The sequence below is a fragment of the Diuraphis noxia genome, unplaced genomic scaffold, assembly GCF_037042655.1.
Source record: "Diuraphis noxia isolate RWA-SAM2 unplaced genomic scaffold, SU_Dnox_SAM2 contig0001, whole genome shotgun sequence".
NCBI classification, from domain to species: Eukaryota; Metazoa; Arthropoda; class Insecta; order Hemiptera; family Aphididae; genus Diuraphis; species Diuraphis noxia.
In genome coordinates, this window is record NW_028301711.1 from 55879902 (window position 1) to 55902448 (window position 22547).

The 22547-nt window shown below is 27.3% G+C and overlaps 1 protein-coding gene across 1 annotated transcript in view; it reads left to right on the forward strand.

Annotated features, from left to right (window-relative positions):
• Gfrl (Glial cell line-derived neurotrophic family receptor-like) overlaps positions 1–10481 on the forward strand; it is a 175944-nt gene extending 165463 nt beyond the window's left edge. Inside the window, exon 14 of the mRNA XM_089215832.1 lies at positions 7777–10481. Coding sequence (XP_089071958.1) covers positions 7777–7986 — 210 coding nt within the window. The 3' untranslated portion in view covers positions 7987–10481. The remainder of the gene's footprint in view (positions 1–7776) is intronic.
• The last annotated feature ends 12066 nt before the right edge of the window (positions 10482–22547 follow it).

Sequence of the window (22547 nt, forward strand, 5' to 3'; positions counted from 1 at the left end):
CAAGTTAAATAGTAAATATAAATCAATTTTTTTCATAGAATTATAAATTAATTTAATATTTAAAAATAATGGTATTCAACCCAGCAATTAACTATTAGATCTTAATCTATTTTAAAACACAAATAACACATCTTACCATTCGCTGTCGTAACCACTATCTACTGGTAATCTATTATTGTTGGTAACAGCAAAGTCTCAGAGGGCTGATAAGATAACTGTTTTTGCGTAAGAATATAATAATTTGGTAAGTATACAGTGATAAATATATTAGATTTATTAACGCTAATAACTCCTTCCTTCATCTTTTACTCGTTGGCAGTACTGTCTTAGTTCTTAATATAGGATATGGTATTATGTGTCAATTTTAGTACTTGTAATAAATTTGCACCACCAATAGGTACATACAAATGCATATGTAATTTGTGCCAAATATTTAAAAAAAAAAACATCATATATGCACCACGTCTAAATATTAACTTTTGTACTTTTCACCACACATTCAAATTCAACTGTTGAGATTTACCCCATAAACTTGCCAAGACCAAATGAGTTATAAAACATACAACATATAAAAAGCACAATAAATATTATAATATCTATATTTTTCATCATAAACTAACAATACTTATTTTTTTATGATCATAATTAGCTTAGATTTTCTATTATACTTTATATTCATTTTAATATTTTTTTTTTTTTTAATTTATCTATTAAACCAAACTTTTTTTTTTTATTAGTTACACCGTGGCAATAGGTCATTAGGTGTAAGTAAGGTACTATAGGTTTTTAAGTTGTGTAGGTTTTTGGTACACGTGTGTGTTTTTTTGGCAGAATTTCAAGTGGGCACTCGTAGGTTTCTGCCATGCCAGTGAAGGGCGGTGGCGGCCTCTCTTTCAAAATAGCGTGAACTGTTCGGAAAGCGATGACACCCGTGACCGGGATTCGAACCGGTGACGGTGCGCATCGCAAACGACGCCATAATCCACCCGGCCACTACACCCCCTAAACCAAACATGATTGATGATCAAATTATATATTATTACTATAGAAAAAAATTAAATTTTCAAAATTTAAAATTATTATAATGGCATATTATTCTTAAATCTAGTTTTATGTGATGCAAATTACACAGAAACATCACTTAATAACTTAAATGTAATATTGTACGAAATATGCACCTTTAAATTTAGCTGAGTCTATTTGTCTGTTTAATTGGGAAAGGTGTCGAAACTGATTTTTAGGGGATTTCTACGGGATCGTATTACTTATATATTTCTAAGCAAATTGAAACACAATAAATATTAAATAGACAGTCTTATGTATATAAAATGTAACTCGAACAGATATAGTAATATAGCTGCTATTATAATAAATTTAAATAAATTTAAAATAATTCATTACTTTTGTTTTTTACTGCAATTATGTAAATGTTGAAATTTTTATTTATTTGGTATAATCACACGAATGTGCACAGTGATGTTTAACAGTTTAACATTAATATACAGCTTCGAATATAAAATAATGTATCAACGGTCATTTAGAGAATTGATAGCTAGTAGTTATGTTTCTCTGCATTTTATTTTTTTATTAAGTCAATTATATTCTAAAGTTGTTAAGATGTTACAAAATAAAAATAAATTACGAATCCACAATTAATATAATAAAATAATGAATATTTATGATGATATGAATTAATAAATACGAATCATTAGCACTGATAAAATTATTTTTGTTCCCAAGCCTTTATTTTATAACTATATTGCTAAATCAACTAAATAAAAATTGTTTCATTAGTGTAAGTGTTATTTAAAATTAAATATTATATCAACACGGCGCTTTGGATAGACAATTTAGTTACATCTCTGTCGTGTGTTCATTTTTCCGGTATCTTCTATGTTGGACATTTGATGAAAATTATGAAATACACTAAAATAAAATAATATTATTATATTTATAAGTATGTTTTAATTTATAGCTACAACTTATTGCTTTGGTATACAATTATTTCTATATTACGACTGAAACACTGATTGCATTTTTTAGTAAGGACCAAAAACGATATGAATAGCAATAGACATAAAAATGTTTAATGCTTATTGTAAAACTTTAATTTGATTTTGAATGTATAAAATTATTAAACAAAGAATAATTTGGTCTCATTTTGAGAAAAGAAACTTAAATCCTTAACTCTATATAAATACAACAAAAGTCATAATAAAGTACCTAATACAATAAAATATTAATAGTAAATATATCTACTCTCCATTTCAACAATAATAATTAGAGCACGGATTTTTATGCACTTATAAGTATCGAATTATTCGATATAATATGCAGTAAAAATCATGAAAATATGCAAAAAATATGCAGTTAAAATCATGAAAATATGTAAAAAAATATGCAGTCAAAATCGTAAAAATATGTAAAAAAAAAATGCAAACATTTTTATCTATTTAAAATTTACAGTAAAACTTATAATAATTAATTATTTAAATACTTAATAAAAAAAATGTAGGGAATTTTCTGAAAACCTTAATTTATTTTTAAAATTTAATTTATTATTAAAATGAATAATCATAATATGCATTTCAAGTTTTTTTTCTGTGAAGCTGTATCGTTTATCGGTTAACATATTTTTAAAGACTGATAACGAACGTTCGACGTCAACCGAAGTTATTGGGTCATATTTGAAGCAACTTAGTATTTTCGGGTCTTGATAAAGATCTTCGAGCTAACCGATGTCACCAAGTGTCGAGTGATATGTCAATAACCGACTGACACAGCATTACTTTACGTCGTAATCGATTATTTATCTTATAAAGGTTTAAATAAATATAAGTATATATAAATTATTATTTAGTGACAATGAAATTTAGTTTTAATTTTTCTACTTGACAAAATATTATTTTAAATTTTCGCTTCAATATGCAATAAATTTTGAATTTTGTCAAAATATGCTAAAATATGTAATAACACCAATAACCTTTAAATATGCAGAAATATGCAAAAAAAATTTCACCATTAGCTTCAAATTATGATGATTCGTGGACATAACTGACAACAATCCAAAAATATTAAAAGTAAAAAATATGCAATTGCATAGAAATCCGCGTTCTAATAATAATGTTTTGGTCAGTTGCGTGTTTCAAAATACGACACTCCAGGTACACAAATGAGTAACAAAGAAAAGTATAACACCTCTATCATTTTCATATATTTTGTTTTACTAAAAACTGTTATTTATGTATTTCCTATTGAATACCGAAAAAATTATAAAAAATTCAACGTTTTATTCTGATAATTAATTTGATTGAATCAAAAAAGTACTTCGACCGATGAAATGCAAACTTGTTTATGTCAAATCATATTTCTATACACGCTACTAATTTTGTGCGCATAACGCTTAGATTATAGGGGGTTTTAAAACGCCAGCTACCAAAAAAAATCCCCATTTACTAATGAATATAATATACTAAATTCAATATTATATTTTATTTTAATATTAGGTTGCATTGATAAAATCGTAAGTAAAATACAACATGTCGTACAACGAGAATACTCTTATCATTTTATTTTTACCGATGACTGATGACCGACATTTTAAGCAAAAAAGTAGGTAGAGTTTAAAGGTCGAGAAGTTACCGGATCAGTATTCAGTACATATAGCATTTCACATTGTATATCTTTTTTATGTTTACTTTTATTTTTACGATCTTTTTAGATGGGTTCAGTAAAAAAATTATTATTTTTGGTATATATTTGCGACAAAAAGTGTATGACTCGTTGAAAGATGATTTCACAAGGCAAACAAAAAGATAAGTTTAGACGGGATTGGTATTTGGTGAAACAATTTACTGTCGGTGAACATCAGCACTGTTGTTCGTTTTACTGTAGATTGTAACATTATTATTATTATTGTCATCAGAATAGATAAATGTTATGCTATAAAATAAAAAAAAATTGTATGGAACTTTGTTTTCTATTTACTCCTCAATAATAAATTGCCCACAAGTACTCTTCAGAAAAGTTTTAATATAATATAACACTTTCACAAGACGTTGTTTAACGAAAAATATCGTCACTAAATTTATCACACACGTTCGTCGTTTATTCATCCGTATTGATCGGATCGCTACTGCCATTTATTGTATTTTACGAGTTTTCAGCCTGAATTTTTTATTAGTGTTCGATCGATTCGCAACGCTATATTATGTATGTATAATGGTTGTTTAATAATAATTTATTATCAGTTCGTATAAAAAAAATTATCTGTACTTGCTTCCATAAATTCTGAACCTTAATCTTGAGGGATTTCTTTATCTTAACCTTACTACCGAAAGTTTTGATGGTCCCGCCATCCAATTTATAATATTCATACAAACGAACTGAGTGCTAATGTTCTACAGCTCAAAATTTATAAATTAGAATAAATTAAATAACGGTCCTCTGAGACACGAAAATAACATTAACGGGTGTGTAAATATCTTACATATTTTATTTTGTGATATTGGCATTGAAACCAACAATGATAAATCCTCGCATTCGTAAGACTATTGTGAGTAAGTTCGAAATATATGTATTATAAGCTTTATTTGAAATTATAAACATAAATTAATGATAATGAATCTTCTTCGATAAGTAACATACTTTACTGTAACAATATCTGTTATTGTGTACATTTCTGAAAAAATCGATATTATTACAGATATTTACAACACTTGATTTATGAATTTTCATAAGGATTTAACCTTCAGTTTATTTGAATTAATATTTACTTAATGTTTTAAATTAATGATGCTATGAGGGAAACGTTAGTCTCCTATATTTTTTTTTTTGTGTCAGAAATCCTAATGGTAACTATATAATAGTTAACTAGACAAGTAAATATGACTAGGTTTACAATTTAAAACAACAAGAATGATATGAATAAAATAAATCAATAAAAAATCAATGAAAATATAGTAAAACCTCTCTATAACGAAATCATTTGGGACCAAATATTTTTCCGTATTAAATAGTTTTCCGTCATAGAAAAGTAGAAATTGCATATATAATTTACACCGGGACTATTGAAATTTTCCATTATAAAGAGAATAAAATATGTTAGGGTTAGTATTTCGACTAGATGTTTTCAGATGATGCCTAGTACTGTCTACGTTTATAGATTTATGGTTGATAAGTATCAAGCTTTCAGTCTAGCGTAATTTCAGCAAGTGTGCCGTCGTCTATATTGTTGCACAGCGGCAAGAGACATGGTGGTCATTAAGGTATCTCAGTTAAAAAATGGTATCCTTTAATCTTCCAACTCCCTCTCTTAGCTGATTTAATGTCTTTCACACATGTATTTGTAACTCATGAACTGGGGTAAGTGTTCTGTCGGTTCACCATCAGATGGCTTCAATGCACTTATTGTACTCCAAGAGTGTCATTTTCTAAGGAATTAGAAATTATTTCTTGATTTTAATCTGGAAATTTTAGTGATTTGTCTAGTCTATTTAACTAAAGGATGTCTCAAATTATTTGTCTATTTATATCTTTTCAAGCTGTTGGAAATTTGTCATCTTATATTGAGAGTTAGGAAATATTCCTCTTAGTATGTACACTTTCTCAATTAATGCGTTTTTTTAAACAATGCGTTACAATACAATATGCATAATTTAGGCAGCATCTATTTTTTTTATTTTTTTTTTGCTTGAGTTAATCTTCTTCAAAATGCGCATACATTACCCCATATGTATTATTTAATATTAAATTTTTTGTTATTAAAATAATATATTAATTAGTTTTTTTTTTTTAAATTAAATCTCAATTTGACAAACCAAATACTGTATCAAAGACGCTCATTCATCAAGTACGGTAACTATGATCCACGACAACTTTAAACTTGATTTTAAAAAAAATATTGATTATTAACAGGTTAAACCCGTTATTAACCACAACCGTAACCGCAACCTCGATTTCATATTTTTTTAAATTTAAGATCATTTATGACCGGAAACCTTATTATTATGTTTTATTTTTTAACAACCAAAACTAAACTAAGATCAAAAAAATAAATAAACGTTAAGGTTATAATCCCGGAATCATAATAATATAAATATGTACTTACATATAGGTATAAAACAATTTTAGCAGCATTAAAAGCGTGGTTACAGTATTCCGTTTATTTGAAAATAATATTGTCACTGTAACCATAATTTCGCGTGTTTGGTTGAAACTATACAAATTTAATCACAAGAAAACAAAAACTTTCATTGAGTTTAAAAAACAAAATATTAATATACAAGATGATTATTACCTCTATCTGGTCTTATTGTATGTAAATCTATGATAAAGCCAAACCATGTAATATAAGACCTATACGAGCCTTCCAATCCATATGTCTCAGACAAATAACTGGAGCCCCATGGTATATGACCAACGAATCATTACATAAGGATCTACAAATCTCAACAGTCAACGAAATAACAACTCGATATTACAAAAAACTTCACTCAAAACTCCATTCAAACCCAACCCCTCCTATTTCTCGTATGTCCTCTTTAACCACCCACAGAAACACTCCAAGGAGATTAAAAAAAAATGGCCAAGAGACGCCCTTGTCCAATAAAAAAAATAAAAATAAAATAAATAAACGGTTTCTCCATATGAACCGACCAAATTCAACAGGAGGTATTGTTGATGGACGTTTTCCCCCCTAAAGCCAATCAATTGATATTTTTTATTACTATTATTATCAAATTTACTTATTGTGCTTTATGTGTAGATTGTAAATATGGTTTTTTAAAAATAAAAAGTATTAATACCGTTTATTAGAAAATAAATATGAATATATAATGAAATATGAACAAAAATAAAATGCAGATGTTTTAAAAAATGGTATCATCATTTATTATAATATTATGAATGGAGAATCATATTTCCTATGCGTCTCTTAAGTTGTATAGGTCAAGTTCACGTATGGTTAACTATCGGCTTGTGTAAATCTGAGGTAGCTGAATCAGTCAATCAGATGCAGTTATCCCACATTACGTTGATGTATAAATTACAAATATTCAACGAATATGAAAAATGTATGATATTGCCATTGTGATGCTTAAAAAATTGAAATAAATACTGACATTGCGTATTTTCATGGCTTTATGTCGTATCTTGCATTTGTGTAAATAAAATATAAAATGTAAATAATAAGCGTTTGAATAATAATAGTGCATTGACGAATCAAACATCACAAAAATAACCTATTAATTGTAAATTATTATATTATAATAAATAATTAATATTATACGTAGGTATTGGTAACTATGTTACATTGTGATTTCCTGATAACGATAACGTAATGTTTTAAACTATTGTCACCAGGTCTCCTACTTAACATATCAGTGCATATTCGCACTGTTATACATATATTATACATTTTAATGTTGTGTTGTACAAAGTGATTCTTTATTCGTTGACATTCTTGGTTCATATTATAACATCTTAAGAAATTTAGCATTTTGAAATAAATATCATCATTTTTTTTTAATGCTATAGACTTAAGGCCAAATTACACATTTGGAAAGTAATGATATTGTTGTTTTAATTACCAGTGTTTGTTAAAGAAAAATACATTATTATTATTTTCATGTTTTCTAATAAGATGTTTTATCATTGGTGTACTATTTCTAGTATTTCTACCCACTATTCGGAATAATAATAATAATTATATTTTAATTATAACTCGAGTGAACACAACTTATATATTATGTTATACAAATTATATCGTTATTTCAGATGGCGTGTTTTGATATCTTGAAGAACTTCTCGTTTATGGTCACCACGCAGGCCATGCAAGTGAAAACAAACATGCTGCTGTCCGTGTTGAAAATTGCCGAGGTCGACATACTACTTCCGGTCTCCAACTCGAGGAGCGCGAACTTGTCGCCTACTACGTGCACAGGGACGTTGTTACTGGTAATTATCGCGGTAGCGGTCCTTTTCTAGAGCCGAAGACTTACGGCGCCGCTCGAACGTTACGATGATATTATATTATTATTTTTATCGTCGTCGTACGTCATTATATACAGAGCGTCTCGTCAAGTTAACTTTTCCCTTGTAAATTTATTGTTAATTTTAATTTTAATTTTTTGTGAATGATAGTCCGACCGCATATTATGTATAACACCGGTCATACAGTTATTCTGTGCGGCTGGCCGGTAAACGATGATGGTATTATTGATGGTATGTAAGTTTGATACGGTGTAAATCCAATACGATTTGATCCGTACACAATGTGTAAAATTTATAATAATATGTGTTATTTCGACTTACGGCCAATGTCATTGTATAAAAAGATGATAATAACATCTTTTTTTGTTTCTGCGCTACCGTAATAATAATCTATTATTAATATAAATATTATATTAATGTCTTGATAGTCCCGGGACGCAGCCGCCGCTTTACGGATTGCCTCTAACTGTGCCCATCTCCCTTATCGATTAGCGACATACGTAAAACATTATCTATTATTTCAAGGCTATTTTTGAATCGCTCAAATATTTAAATTACCACGTTATTTCATATTAAACATTAGGTATTTTGTTATTTATAATAATATGATAGTTTAGCATTATGATATAACACACTAAGGGTATTTAAGAGAGTGTTTCTTAAGTGTTATCACTTAAAGAGATGGTAATAATCAGTGTTTTCACACGTTATTGCTTAAACCCTTTTAAAGGGCGACACTAAAGTATGCGATACATGTGTAATTTTCTAGACTTATACTATTTTAAAAAGCAAGTCTTTATGTACAACAAATTAATGATGATCAGGCATGGCGTATGCAAAATTACAATAATTGCAGCTATTGAAATCACGGTGTCTAGATGTTGGATGAAAAAACACTAAATTTGTTCCTTTCAGAATAACACGAAAATGATAAAATTGTTATTATTATTATTATAGTTCAAACGGCCGTAGAAACTTAAATTACCCTGAGGCTTATAATACGGCAAGCTGTTTCATGGAAACTCAGCAATTTTGAAATATTCATTTAGAACCACAAACATTGTATTCAATCAACGGTTAGTTAGGGTAATAGGGTCACAATCGACAATTTCATGAGACGTAGAAAATCAAAATCCAGACGTTTTCCGAAAATGCAACAATATTAATACTAACGTTAATTATTTCTGCCAGTCTCTATTTGATTATTTTTCTGAGAAAAGGCAGGTTTATCCGTGACATTTCTGACCCCCTGAATAGTTATAAAGTTAGTCAAACTCCTATAATTTGAAAAACTGAACACTAATATTTTTCTGTTGGGTTACAACAATTTAAAACAAGCAGATTTTTTTAATGAAATATTATGTGAGACATAACGATAACCAAGAATTAATCTAAATAACCTTATGAAATAACCTGGGAAAATTCGTGAAATACATATTTTAGAGTGGGACTTAAGGATTAGGGACTGTAGCTCATAAAATAATATTCAAATATTATACTATAGGTACTATAGGGTTGAATTATATAATTAAAATTGATGTCAAAACAAAAAAAAAACAAATTTTTTCACACGATAAATTCTATTTAACAGATACAAACGATTTAAATATGTATATTATAATCAGTTTCTTCTAGTTTAAATTTATTGATACTGTGATCTTTGGAGAACTTAAATACAAAACTTTCGATTCTCTTTTTATTAATAAATAATACTCTTACAGTTGAAATGCATATAGTGCCGTAGGCATAAAGCCCTATATTATCCTTAATTTTGTTTACATTATCATATCTGTTTTAACAACATAAACTAAATTATTGATTACAGTAAGTAAATTAATAAATACGATTACAATAATATTTGGGTAAATACAACTTAGTGTCTAAATTACTTAAATCAATTTTTATGAGGATTTATTTAATAAACTCACTTAATATTCATTTTCATATAATCTTACAACTACCAACAAAAATACTTAAATAAATATCGTTTTAACATCGTCATTTATTTTTCAATTTTTATTAAGTGAATTTTTATTGTTTTTCCTTCCAAACAGACTCAATATTCAAACAAACATAGTTGCATGTTTATTTATTATTATTATTGAAAGGTTATGAATTAAATTGTTTAAACTATTTAAGATTACTTAAGAATAATTAAATTTCTGTAATCTTCGTGGTTATCTTATGAGTATGCTATTGCATGATCAAGCATGGATCAATGAAAAAAGGTGAAATTAAGTGGCTTATTCTTTTTACAGCCTAAAATTACATCAATAATTGGTAGTAAAAAAATCATTGACAACAGTCCTACAATATTTCAGTCTTCCTTTATCTTCTGTACTTAAGTTCACTACCATTTCCTGGCTTTGACTTTACTACCTATAGCACTTTGGCTTCTTCATCCACCAATTACAATTTTTGTGTAATTATTATCATCTGTTATATAATTATGTTAAAATAAATTAAATATCTTTAAAAAAAATATTGCATGTATGACTTTTAATAATATAATATAAACTCATCACATTATTAAAACTCCTTATTATGATCATTATCAGTTTTTCGATGACAATTACCAAATACGCAATTAACGTGCATATATTATCATAATACAATAACGATTTTCCACTCATATTCACTGAATATTTTATATATAAAATAATATTATATATATATATATATATATATATATATATATATATATATATATATATATATTATCATAGTTAACTATCAAAATAAATGTTTCGCCCCATTTTTCCGAAAATTCGGTTCGTCGAACATATTCCTCGTTGTTTATGACCCGATGAAGGTATAATAATAATAATATAGTATAAACTATAAAATAGAGTGGTGTATACGTATAGTATATAGCAGAATGGTCCTGTTGGTTAAGTGGTAGTGGAGCGATCTCGAGTACACACACGAGCTTGTGAATAAGTAAAACTACTGAGGAGACGTTGGTAGTGTTCTACAGGAGCGCTATATTGCCTACTAAATAATTAGTTATGAAAAGCCCACTGTATTTATAATGCTATGTGCATTACATAATGATTAGGCGTTGACCTCAATCTCTGTTTTGATGTTATATCAGTAATGTTGACTTTCAAGCTTAGATAAATTTCAGTAAAGGCACATGGGCTGATACTTAGTTCTTGATCCCAGCCGATAAATAAAGGTCATGTTTGTATCAAATATTTACGTTTTAAATATCCGTAACTTTTTAATTATCGTAGTTATGGTTAGTCGATTGAAGTAACACAATAAAATTGTCAACTAATGAAAATATAAATTTATAAACTGTTTATAAGTTTTACAGTGAAATAGTGCCTTTAAACGGATTTGAATCCCAAATAATACCAAACTGAAATTAAAATATTGTAATACTGACACTAACATAACACAATTATTTACATGGCACTAATTTAGTTTCCAAGCTGGCAAAGTTAATAAATTGTAAACAGTGCGTTATGGAAATAAATAGTAAATCTCCTCGTAAATAACAATATAATGCAGATAGTAATAAATTTGGAAACGAGATTAATTTGTACATAATATGCTACACAAGTGGATTAATATTTAATTCAGATAACTATTTCAACTTTATTGTGCTTGTATCGATTCACAATGTTTCTTTTAAATGATTTATAATAATAATAGATTCACAAATCAATAAATTATTATTTTATTTTAAAATAAAATAGCGTAATTCACTTTCGTAAAATTACCACTATATATCGTAAGTGTACTTAGGCCAGTAATAAAATTCCAAAATGTAAATAGTTGGAATACTAAAGCACCTACTCAAAGACATCCACAATATCAATACAATCATTTTAAACAATAGTACAAATTAACCCATTGTACTCAGTAAAATTCAAAACGACCGTTCACGAAACATGCGAAAACGATGTAATATAGCATAGGTACATAAAATATAAATCTAGAATCTTGCAAAGTCTGGGACCTAGCTGAAATCCTTGTCACCACGACGCTCCCTTCATCACCCTTCATCCACCATTTGATGTACCCATCATCAGAGTGCGTTTGCCAAACCTAGACGTGCGTATCCGGAGCTCTGCTTCATTCTAGTGCCCACGATAAGAACGATGACAAACACGCGTGCTACGAATACTGACTCGCAAAATGAGTGTAAGTACGAGCAAATATACAGTGTTTAATATTACACTGTTGGGAATAGATCTTCTTGGGGTGGTCAAAAAAGCCCAGCTATAAGACGAGCGCTGGATGCGAATACTTGAACATAAAATTTTGCGCAGCATTCTTATTTCCCGGATTAAACGCAGTAAACACGGTGTATATTTCGGTTATCGACTCTTTGTGGGCTTGATGATAACTGCGCAATATAGTATATTATATTTTTTAAGCTATATTGATTGATATACGAAAAAAATGACACATAATAATAAATAGGTAATGTAATAAAAAATAAAAATTAGTATGGTTAATTAAAAACGAAATCAATAGTAGGTATTCAATTTTAAAAATGATTAATAATAAATTAAGGTATGTTATGAATTGATACCCTGCAGTGGCGTGATTAAGATAGAAATATAAGTGTGGCGTACGTCTAACCATTTTTTTTTTTTTTTTTTAAGTATGAAACATTTGATAATCAAGGTAGAATTAAGTATAGTTCCTGATCGTTTTAAATTTTAAAATTGATCGAAAATTGCTTGAAAATTTAACTGAGTATATGTTTTTAATTTAGCTGAAAAGTCAATAAAGTGCTGTCCTCTTATTTTGTTATAAGACCTTTGTTAATTGTCATAATTTACGATTTTGACTGACGCGAGCGAAAATACGAGTATATTCAAAAACATATTCATTGTTACCGATAAAATAAACAACATATTATTGACTAAAAAAAAATTAACATTTTCACATTTTTTTGTAGACTATAGGTCAAATTAGGTATGTATCGAAATAATACCGTTGTACCATACTGAATCAATTGTATACTTATAGGCATTATTTTTTAATATAAATAGATGTGCACATGCGAAATTCACATTTTATTTACCAACCTAGGGTTATATTCATCGGAGAATATTTTTTTTACCGGTAGTTCTATAGTTTGGTAATATTATAATATAATAGGTATATAGGATTAGGAAACTAATAAATAATAGTTAAAGGAATTCAAAACAAACCTTTGTTTTTCATGCAAAATGATGACCTATTTAATTCCAAGGTGCTGGTTGATATAATTATATAATATAGATTTGAAATCGTATTTCAATGTATTGTCTTGTCCTCTTTAGATTAAACAAACAATTTTTCTTTTCGTCATTTGGATTTCCATTCATCTAAACTTGACTTACATTCTTTAAAAATGTACAAATTTTAAACATTTAATACTATGCTTCTTGAAATTAGTAGTTGGAAAAAGTAAACATATTAAGTCTTTCAAATCCGTTTTCAATGTCGAAATTAATTTTTTAGGATAGATTGGGGAACAATATGGAATGAAAATTGACAAATTTAGCATAAACATATTACATAACATTTATCACATAATTTATCCAAGATATGCTCCATGAAAAATTCTTCCATTCTGACATTCTGTGTATTTTATAAAAGCAATTAATATTGCAGTTGTGGATTAAAAAGAGACAAAAAACAAGAACATTTTATTTTTAATAGTAACCCAGAAAATAAAATGTATCATGATGCTAACCACTTGAGTATACAACAAATCATTCAACAATATATTTTAAGTTCGTTCCAGTGGTTGGGTAGATATAATAATAATTAGGCATAGTACCCATTTAATAATATTATTTTACGAATAAGGATTTGTGTTTATGCAATTCATGTCGCGTAGCTGTATAATACTGTTTTAAATAACAATATTATAATATCGCGGACGTCGATTCACCGCCCACCATCACCGTTTAAAAGTAAAATCGTGCGTTTCAAAAGTTTCTCGCGAAAATATTATTACTATATCATATACCGCAGTTATTCATTTTTTTTATCGGGATTTAAATACCGACCATAATTTTTGTTGTTAATTAATTAACTTTGTCAATTATTGAAGGTTACGGGAGATAAGTAGGTTGGAATTATAATATTATAACAATCATAATAACAAAAATAATCCACTGAAGTTTAATGATATAATTTATAATGTAAACATAATTTGGTAGATTAGGTGCTATGAGTGTTCGTTGACGTATTTTTGAATCATTTTTTTTTTTTTACCAATTTATGTATGATACACGTTAAAATGTAAATTATTTATTTTACGATTATTAGGCATGACAGCAAATATATAAATATATATTATAGTATAATAGTGTATTAAAACTATTTTTATAGTAATTTTTTCTTGACATGAAAATTAATTATCATAATCTACATAATAATTAAGTATTTTCAGTTTTCACCATATTTTTTTTCACAAAAAAAAGCAATAATAATAAATTATTTTATTTATTTTCACCATAACGAACTTTTGAAGTAATTAATCATAAAAGTTTTAAATATATTCACAATGTGCGTGATTTTTTAGCAAATATAGGTATTTATGAAAATCGATATTTTTATGGATTTAAAATACAACAAATAAAACGACCATTCAAAGGACATTTATAACTATTTTGGGTAGAAGATTTCGTAAGATAGATAATACACATACTTTGTCGTAAAAAAATTTTTCAGTAAATTTTGCTAAATTTTTCGCGTCCAATGACTTATTTAAACGAAGAATCAGTGAATACTTCAAATCCATACAAATCAACTTAATTTTTATTCATCCAGTTTAAAAATAAGTTTTTGGCCATTTAATTAAATTCAAACCTACCAAATTGATTTAAAAAAATATATGTTTGAGTCCAAATTTTGTTACTAGCATTTTTTATACAGAAAATATTAACCAATCTGACCTATACCTCTGAATGCATAATGTAATAAACTACCTATTATAATAATATGATAAAACAATACGAATATTGCTCATTAGCAAGTTTTTTGTTTAGCTATAGAGAATATTATATTGGCTTTTTCTTCCAATGGGGTATTATAGTGTTATATTATGTAAAGTCGATGACGAAATGTCAATTTCGACGATCTATCAATTGCGGTGCAGACCTTTAAATAATATTATTTAATGTACTGCTTTGTTCGATTGTCATGAAAAAAATAAAATATATATATTATATATACCATTATAATTAATATACAGGCATTATGCATGTTATCAATTGTGGTTTAGTATGCATTTTTAATATTGCGATGGTATAGGTACTTATAATGTCTGTAGGTGAAATATTATATTCTCGGATGGTTCACATTGAAACACTCTCTTAAAGTTAACCCCTAAGTGTTGTATCACGTTGGCGAGCATATTATTCAGAAATTAATATTGTATTATATTCTTTAGGTCACGTCGCATAACCTTACTAAAACATATATCATACACCCTATGCGACGTACAATCGTTGGTTTTTATCACATATGCGATATTCATGGTAAAAGTATAAAAATCATCAATGGTATTAAAATAATTTTATAGTTCAGTATCCGTTTGCGACTATTGTGTAATAATAATAGATGAGTGATATTGAAACAATTATAAGTCAACAAGTGTTACACAAACATATCATAATATGTATATAACAATCTAATCGTAATGTTGTAAGATACGTATATCATTACGAAATCGATACAATTTTACGTCATAATGCTGAGCTCATGTATTAATAAGAAATTTAGATTTTATGTGGAAAAAACAAAACCAAACAAAAATAATACTTTAGCTTATTATAATTTATCAAAGGTTATATTATAATATAATAATAAACGTTTAGGGCCTATAATAAATTATAAGTGTAACGCGAGTACCTATATATATATAATACCTATAGGAAATATGGTTTGTACCTTAATATTGTTGTTAAAAATTATTATTTTATACTGTACATGTTATTATTATTATTAATATTATTAGAATATTCTATGGTAGTCTTTTCGAATTAATCAAATTTTAAATAATTATTAACAACGAATTGTATGTTATAATCCCTGTAGCGGACGGATAATAAATATACTATACATTTCGAAAGGTATTATGAATATAATATCTTTTCACGGTATTAAAATCATCGTCGAGGCTTGGATTTTCTGGCAGTGGTTAATCAGTGTACCAAATAATATGTGGTGAAAGATAAAGTACTCCAACTTGCAACAACTTCAAATTACTTATAAATATATTTTACACACTAATATCTATGCTGATAATTATGATTTTCCAAAATTCGCGTATAATAGTTATCCTACTAAAATTAAAATATTCAATTTATTGCGGATGTTTTTAATATGTATATTTTTTTTTTATTATGAAGATAAACTCAGTAACTTAAAAATTAATTCGTTGAAAATTATAGATAATATGGTAATTTATAGGCGAATTAGGTACCTCTTATGTTTCCGATGTTTGAATCAATAAATATTTTTTATTTTCAAACTTTTAAAAATCTATTCATTCGACTAATATAAATATTACAATATTTCCATCATGTATGATTGTGCTGAATATGTCAACGTATTAGTGCACTACGTACACTCTGAGCCTCAGATATTTTAAGCATACATGTCCGGATATGACTAAAACTAAGTAGGTAGATTACATTATATACGGATCAGAACGCTGGTAAAATACAATCAACGTGTGCACTTGCGTACATTGAAAAAGTTCGGACTTTTTCATTTTACCTAGATAATCAAAGAAAATACGTGGCGCATAAGGACTAGTGAGACGTTACAATAATAATGACGATGTGCATTTTAAGCATGTAAATATAAAATATCATAATATCATTTCATTGAGTTAAAAATGCACCGTGCACACAACTTATTTATATTATATTGTATTTTTTTTTTTCAATCCAAACGCAGCAGCGAACTTGGTTCGTGTACTTGAAATATTATCTCGCGTGCGTATAATACCTACGTTGGTATATCATATTATATATACATTAATGATCTCTTCAACTTTTTATCCAAAATTAAGTACGTATCATGTACAGTTTACACAATTTTATAATATTGTACATTGCGATGTTTAACTTTCCACCAATCCTTGTTCTTAACGTCCCCGGAAGAATTTGTTCGTAAATCGAAATTCCTTCAATCGTACAAATGTACGATAATAATATTATAATGATTATAATATGAGTAACTGTTATTTTAATGGAAGGTACGCAATATTATCGATAAATTATAATAAAACAAACTAATAATACTGGCCCATAGGTTCATAGGTAGGCACATAGAAACAACAAATAATATTATATTCTATTACATGCGCTGAGTGACCCATAAGACACTCATTATTTTAGAAAACACTGACATTTTTGAAATTATATTTTGTTATTATTTTTTAAGTGTTTGACTCTTTCGAATGACTACATATACTTTTTATTTCATAGAGCAGAATTTATTTGAAATATTGTGAAGTATACAAATATAATTTCGGACTACCATTTCACTGTTAATACGAATTTGAAGCTTAGAAATACAGAGTAGTGAGACCAGCATTTGAAAGAAATCACTCCACTCCGCTAATCACATCTTTAAATACTTATGGATCATAAATAATTCGCCCAAAATTCAATTTTTATATTTTGAAGTATTTTCAAAAAATATTCCAATTTGCAATAAGGAATTAAAAATATGTGTTTTCATTAAAAAATAATAATAATAATAATAAAAAGCAAGAAAAATATTATAGTTCAATAATTATGTAAAAAAAACTTTATTTTTGTTTTGAAATTTTTTTTCTAATCATTACTATACTACAAAAATGTATACGCATAAATATCAAACAAAAACCACATACAAGTACTTACTTACTGTTGCTTGGAGTTGCGTAGTAGTATGCTCAACTGCGGAAACGCTGTGGGTGTACGTACAGACCATTGTCCTAGCTCCCAGATGGGTGACTACTCGAGTTTTTAGCAACAAATCCTTGTCACACGTACATTACATGATCATTACCAACCTTTCCAACCTATCCCCTCGGCATTAAACATTAATGGTCAAATAGAATTTGAAAATTTTTCAAAAAAAAATTTTCATTCTATAGGAACCTACCCCCAATAATAATTTTGTGAATCATATGATTCAAATATACCTAAATCGCTCTGACACTGTATACAAGGCTGGGTTTCATATACATGAACGGTAAGAAGGATTTATTTCCAATCAGAAGTCATCAGTTAGCAGTTTTTGTTGGCTATTTTTCAATTCTTATTTATAGTACACATTTTGTTACAGTAATATTTCATCAATGGTTACGATTATTGCGTCATAATTAATTACGATTTATAGAGTTCATATTTTCAAGAATATTGGTCATCTATAAACCATATAATTCAATATGTAATTGTATTATTATTATAATGTAAAATCTACGTTCATTCGATATTTAAAAAATAAAATTGTCTTATTAGTAGGCATTTGCTTTTATTTTAAATATTAAAAATTAAATTAAAACATTTTTTTTTAATGGGTTATAGATTTAAAAAATATATTTTCGTTAAATTGAATTTTGAATAAAACTATAATACACAAAGTCTATATTGTTTTAGTGGGCAACCTCCAATAATTAAGTCTCCTTCCTCTTTTACCCATATATTTTGTTAGCGCTAGTTCTGATCATATTATAGTATGCACAAACACTTACTTAGCATAATACTAAATATTATTTATAGGACATGGTCGTCGATCTCAATATACGTCTTAAATTAATCGCCCGAGTATTAAATTATAGCAATGTGCTACGGCAAATTATTTTAAATGGAAAATAACGTTATTGTTCAAACATACAGGTCATTATTTTTATAAACCAAAAATGCAAGTGAACCATAAATAATATAATACATAATATTAATATTTTTTTTATTCAATATTTTTAAAAACTATTTAGGTATTCTTACAATTAATGTAAACAGTTTATAATACATAATTTGTAGTTAATTTGTTTTTGAAAGATGCATTTTCATGTAATTTTCTGTTACATAACTTTACTGGCCCCTGACTGGTACAAAATTTTATTTTTGCAACCAGTCTTTCAATGAAAGAACTGGTAGCCCCTTGAGAGTCTTATATACTGCTGGTTCTCTCAGAGTCTACTGTCTATCAACTTATAATTCCATCATTTTTTTACAGCAACTAACTATTTCTTGGCACATGAAACTAATTAAGAAACCGTGTTCCGTTCATATGAGGAAAAATAACTAAGACTCTTATATGTACATATTTGTCACGAAAATATTTTATTAATTCACTCATACATACATAGGTAACACATTTTCAAAAATTAGTTTAGCAGTCATCTTGATCGTTGAACAATATTATATATCTTATACCTAATTAATGGATTTATCTGGGCCGGACTTTTTCAGTGTCAATCAAACAGTTAATGACCGATGAATAACGTTATTCTCAGATATAATGTAATTTACAGTAGCATACATAACAGAATATAAATTTATCTCAGCTGTAATTATGTTGGTGGATATGGCACGGCTATACGCTATAAATAATCAGAGTTTCGCCATTTTATCAATCAATCAGTATAATGTTGTTTAGTCACGAGATCACATTAATATTATGAAAGTACGAGCAAACGCAGCAAAATAATATGTTTGCGTGCATACTTTATCATATACGATATCTTCCATGCACTATTCTGAGCTATGCTAAACAGTATATAGATAACTATAATTCGTCTGCAATATGACGATTTCGGTAGCAAGACATTATGAAACGATTAACAATAATAAAACGTACCAATTCGGTGCCTTTATATATCATTATAATATTATTATCGTATTGGACACATCGAAAATATTCGCTTTCAATTAATTTGACTTGACATCGAGTGGTGATATTAATCATTGCCTAAACAATTATTATTATACCCCGTCATCATATACGCATTTGTTTGCATTATACATACCTAAAAATCAACATTTATATAATATAACCTTCAAAACCTAGTAAGATAGTACTGATACACGTTTTGTAATGGACTATATGACGTATTCCCTGATGGATATAGCCTAATGATATGTAATAATGTTTAGCTTAAAAATCAAAATCAATTTTAGATGTCAATATAATGTGTAATACCAGCATCTGCACTTTTGCACTTTAGTTAAAGAGTAGGGTTATAATGTATCACCATACATCAATTAGCAGGATAGTGACACGAAGTTCTGAACAAATAAAAAATAAGCATCATAATGTGTATGCTCTTAAAAATTAAAATATTAATAGTATAAGGGATCGGATAATATGCATTAATAAATCGTTTAAATATACAAAAAAAAGAACCTACGCTCTACGCAATTTCATAAAATTTATATTTTTTAAATATATATTCTAAAAAACTTGTAGTGAAGGCAATACATTTATGAGCACTATATATAGTACAATTACGAGTATATACATATTTATGCATAAAAAATATTCATAAATACTCTAATTTTTGATTCTGAAACAGATATATATTATTACCAAACAGTTATAGTATATGAATAATCATTTTCCAGACATAAGCCGTTTTTTTTTCCTTTTTAAAATGACAATAATACAAGCGTAAATTATAACGTTAAAACATAAATATAATGATATAACAACGTAAAAACATCGAAAGATGCAAAAAAAAAAAAAAACAATATAAAATTCGTATTTTACTTCTTGAATAACATAAACAAATTTATAACCCACTTGGGTGTCTCAAAACAAATATGCAAACTCTACAAGTCACGAGCCCTGTTTGGATCCGAGAAGGGACTACATTATATACAGACGTGTGAACAAACCTAACTTACCATTTCGTCTCCCAGCCCATATTTAATACGTAGGTATATTATGACGGGTTATAAACATAAATATCTTTTGTCTGAATTATAGGAAGTTATATCCCGTAGGGCGACTAAACATGTCTAATAAAAAATAAATATATACATGAAATGTCTACCTAATGATCATTCAATCTTACACAATCAGTATACAAATTTTAACGTATTTAGAGGTATTTCAAAATTATCGTTAAACATAAAATCCATAAAAAGAGGAAACAATGTAAATGAATCTAAATCTGCAAACTTCTCTGGTTGTCATTAAATAGCAAATTGTAATAGGTAGGTAATCAAATAAAATATATTGTAGTCGAATTTATCTTTAACTCTATAATTGTATAATATTATAACATAATATGAATTTTTCGAGCAATTATATTATCGATTCATAGGAGTTATATTGTTCCTAATGCTGTACAAGTCCAATAATGTTATTATCTATGCAAGGAAATGAAAAATTCGCCACTTAAAGGGTATTTTAAACTAAAAATAATAACCATTGGTATACACGTAAAATAAATTTTATCTACGGTAAAAAAATATGTTACGAATTGCTCAATTAAACTATTTGTCTATTGTAAAATCATCTACATATCATATCTTATTAATGTATTATTGCAAATTAGAGTAAAAATCGATAAGAAACTATTATGCATACTTAATAACATACAAATATAGTTTATTTGTTTGTACATGAACCCAGGTCAAATGGTATAGATTTAGTCATTCGTGTATTTCAATAACGCTATTTCACATTCAAAAATATTTACTTTTCAAACATCGCGTGCCACTCATTTCAGCCCAAATTTAGTATATAAATCATTATTATCGTGGTAAACGAAAAAAGTCTTCTGCTAAATAACTGAAATAAAACTGATTGTAGTAAAAAATGCATATTTTATTCCACTTACCGAAAAATCCGAATGCATTTTGAATATCTAAGCAGCGATTAAAACGTAATTTTGATAAAACTGTTGTAATTAATATACCTATAGCACTGTATTGAATTATTATGTTTGTAATTATTCATTACAATGATAATATAATGCAAATTTATTTCGAGCTTACTAAAAATGTATTTAAAATGCTTAGAATACATCATACAACCATAAGCCAATTATCTATCTGTTAATTTTTACTTTTTAAATGACAGTGAGTAGGTAACTAATTCCTTAACTTAAAGAAAAATATATATTTTTTAATCAAATCTTGGACAAGTCATATTTTATGGATTATAATTTTAGTTCATGTATAGATAAGGAAACTGCAGAAACTACAGATTTGTACAGGGGTACCACCTCATAAAATAGTGATCCACTAACCACATAACCACACAATAACTGTAAAAATGGTAAAAATACCATTTTTTTTTTCCAAAATTGTTTCATTTAACGATTTAAAATAATTTGTTTTTTCTGAAATAATCAATGTCTCGCGTTAAATGGATTATCACATATATGTCGATAATTTAACTAGTGACAATTGATTATTTCAGAAAAAAAACAAATTATTTTAAATCGTTGAATGAAACAATTTTGGAAAAAAAAATGGTATTTTTACCATTAGCATATATAAAAATTTAAATTTTTAGTTTTTCATTTATTATGCTTACTTTCATATTAAATTAAATAAAAAATTAACAGTAACCAAAAACTCTAC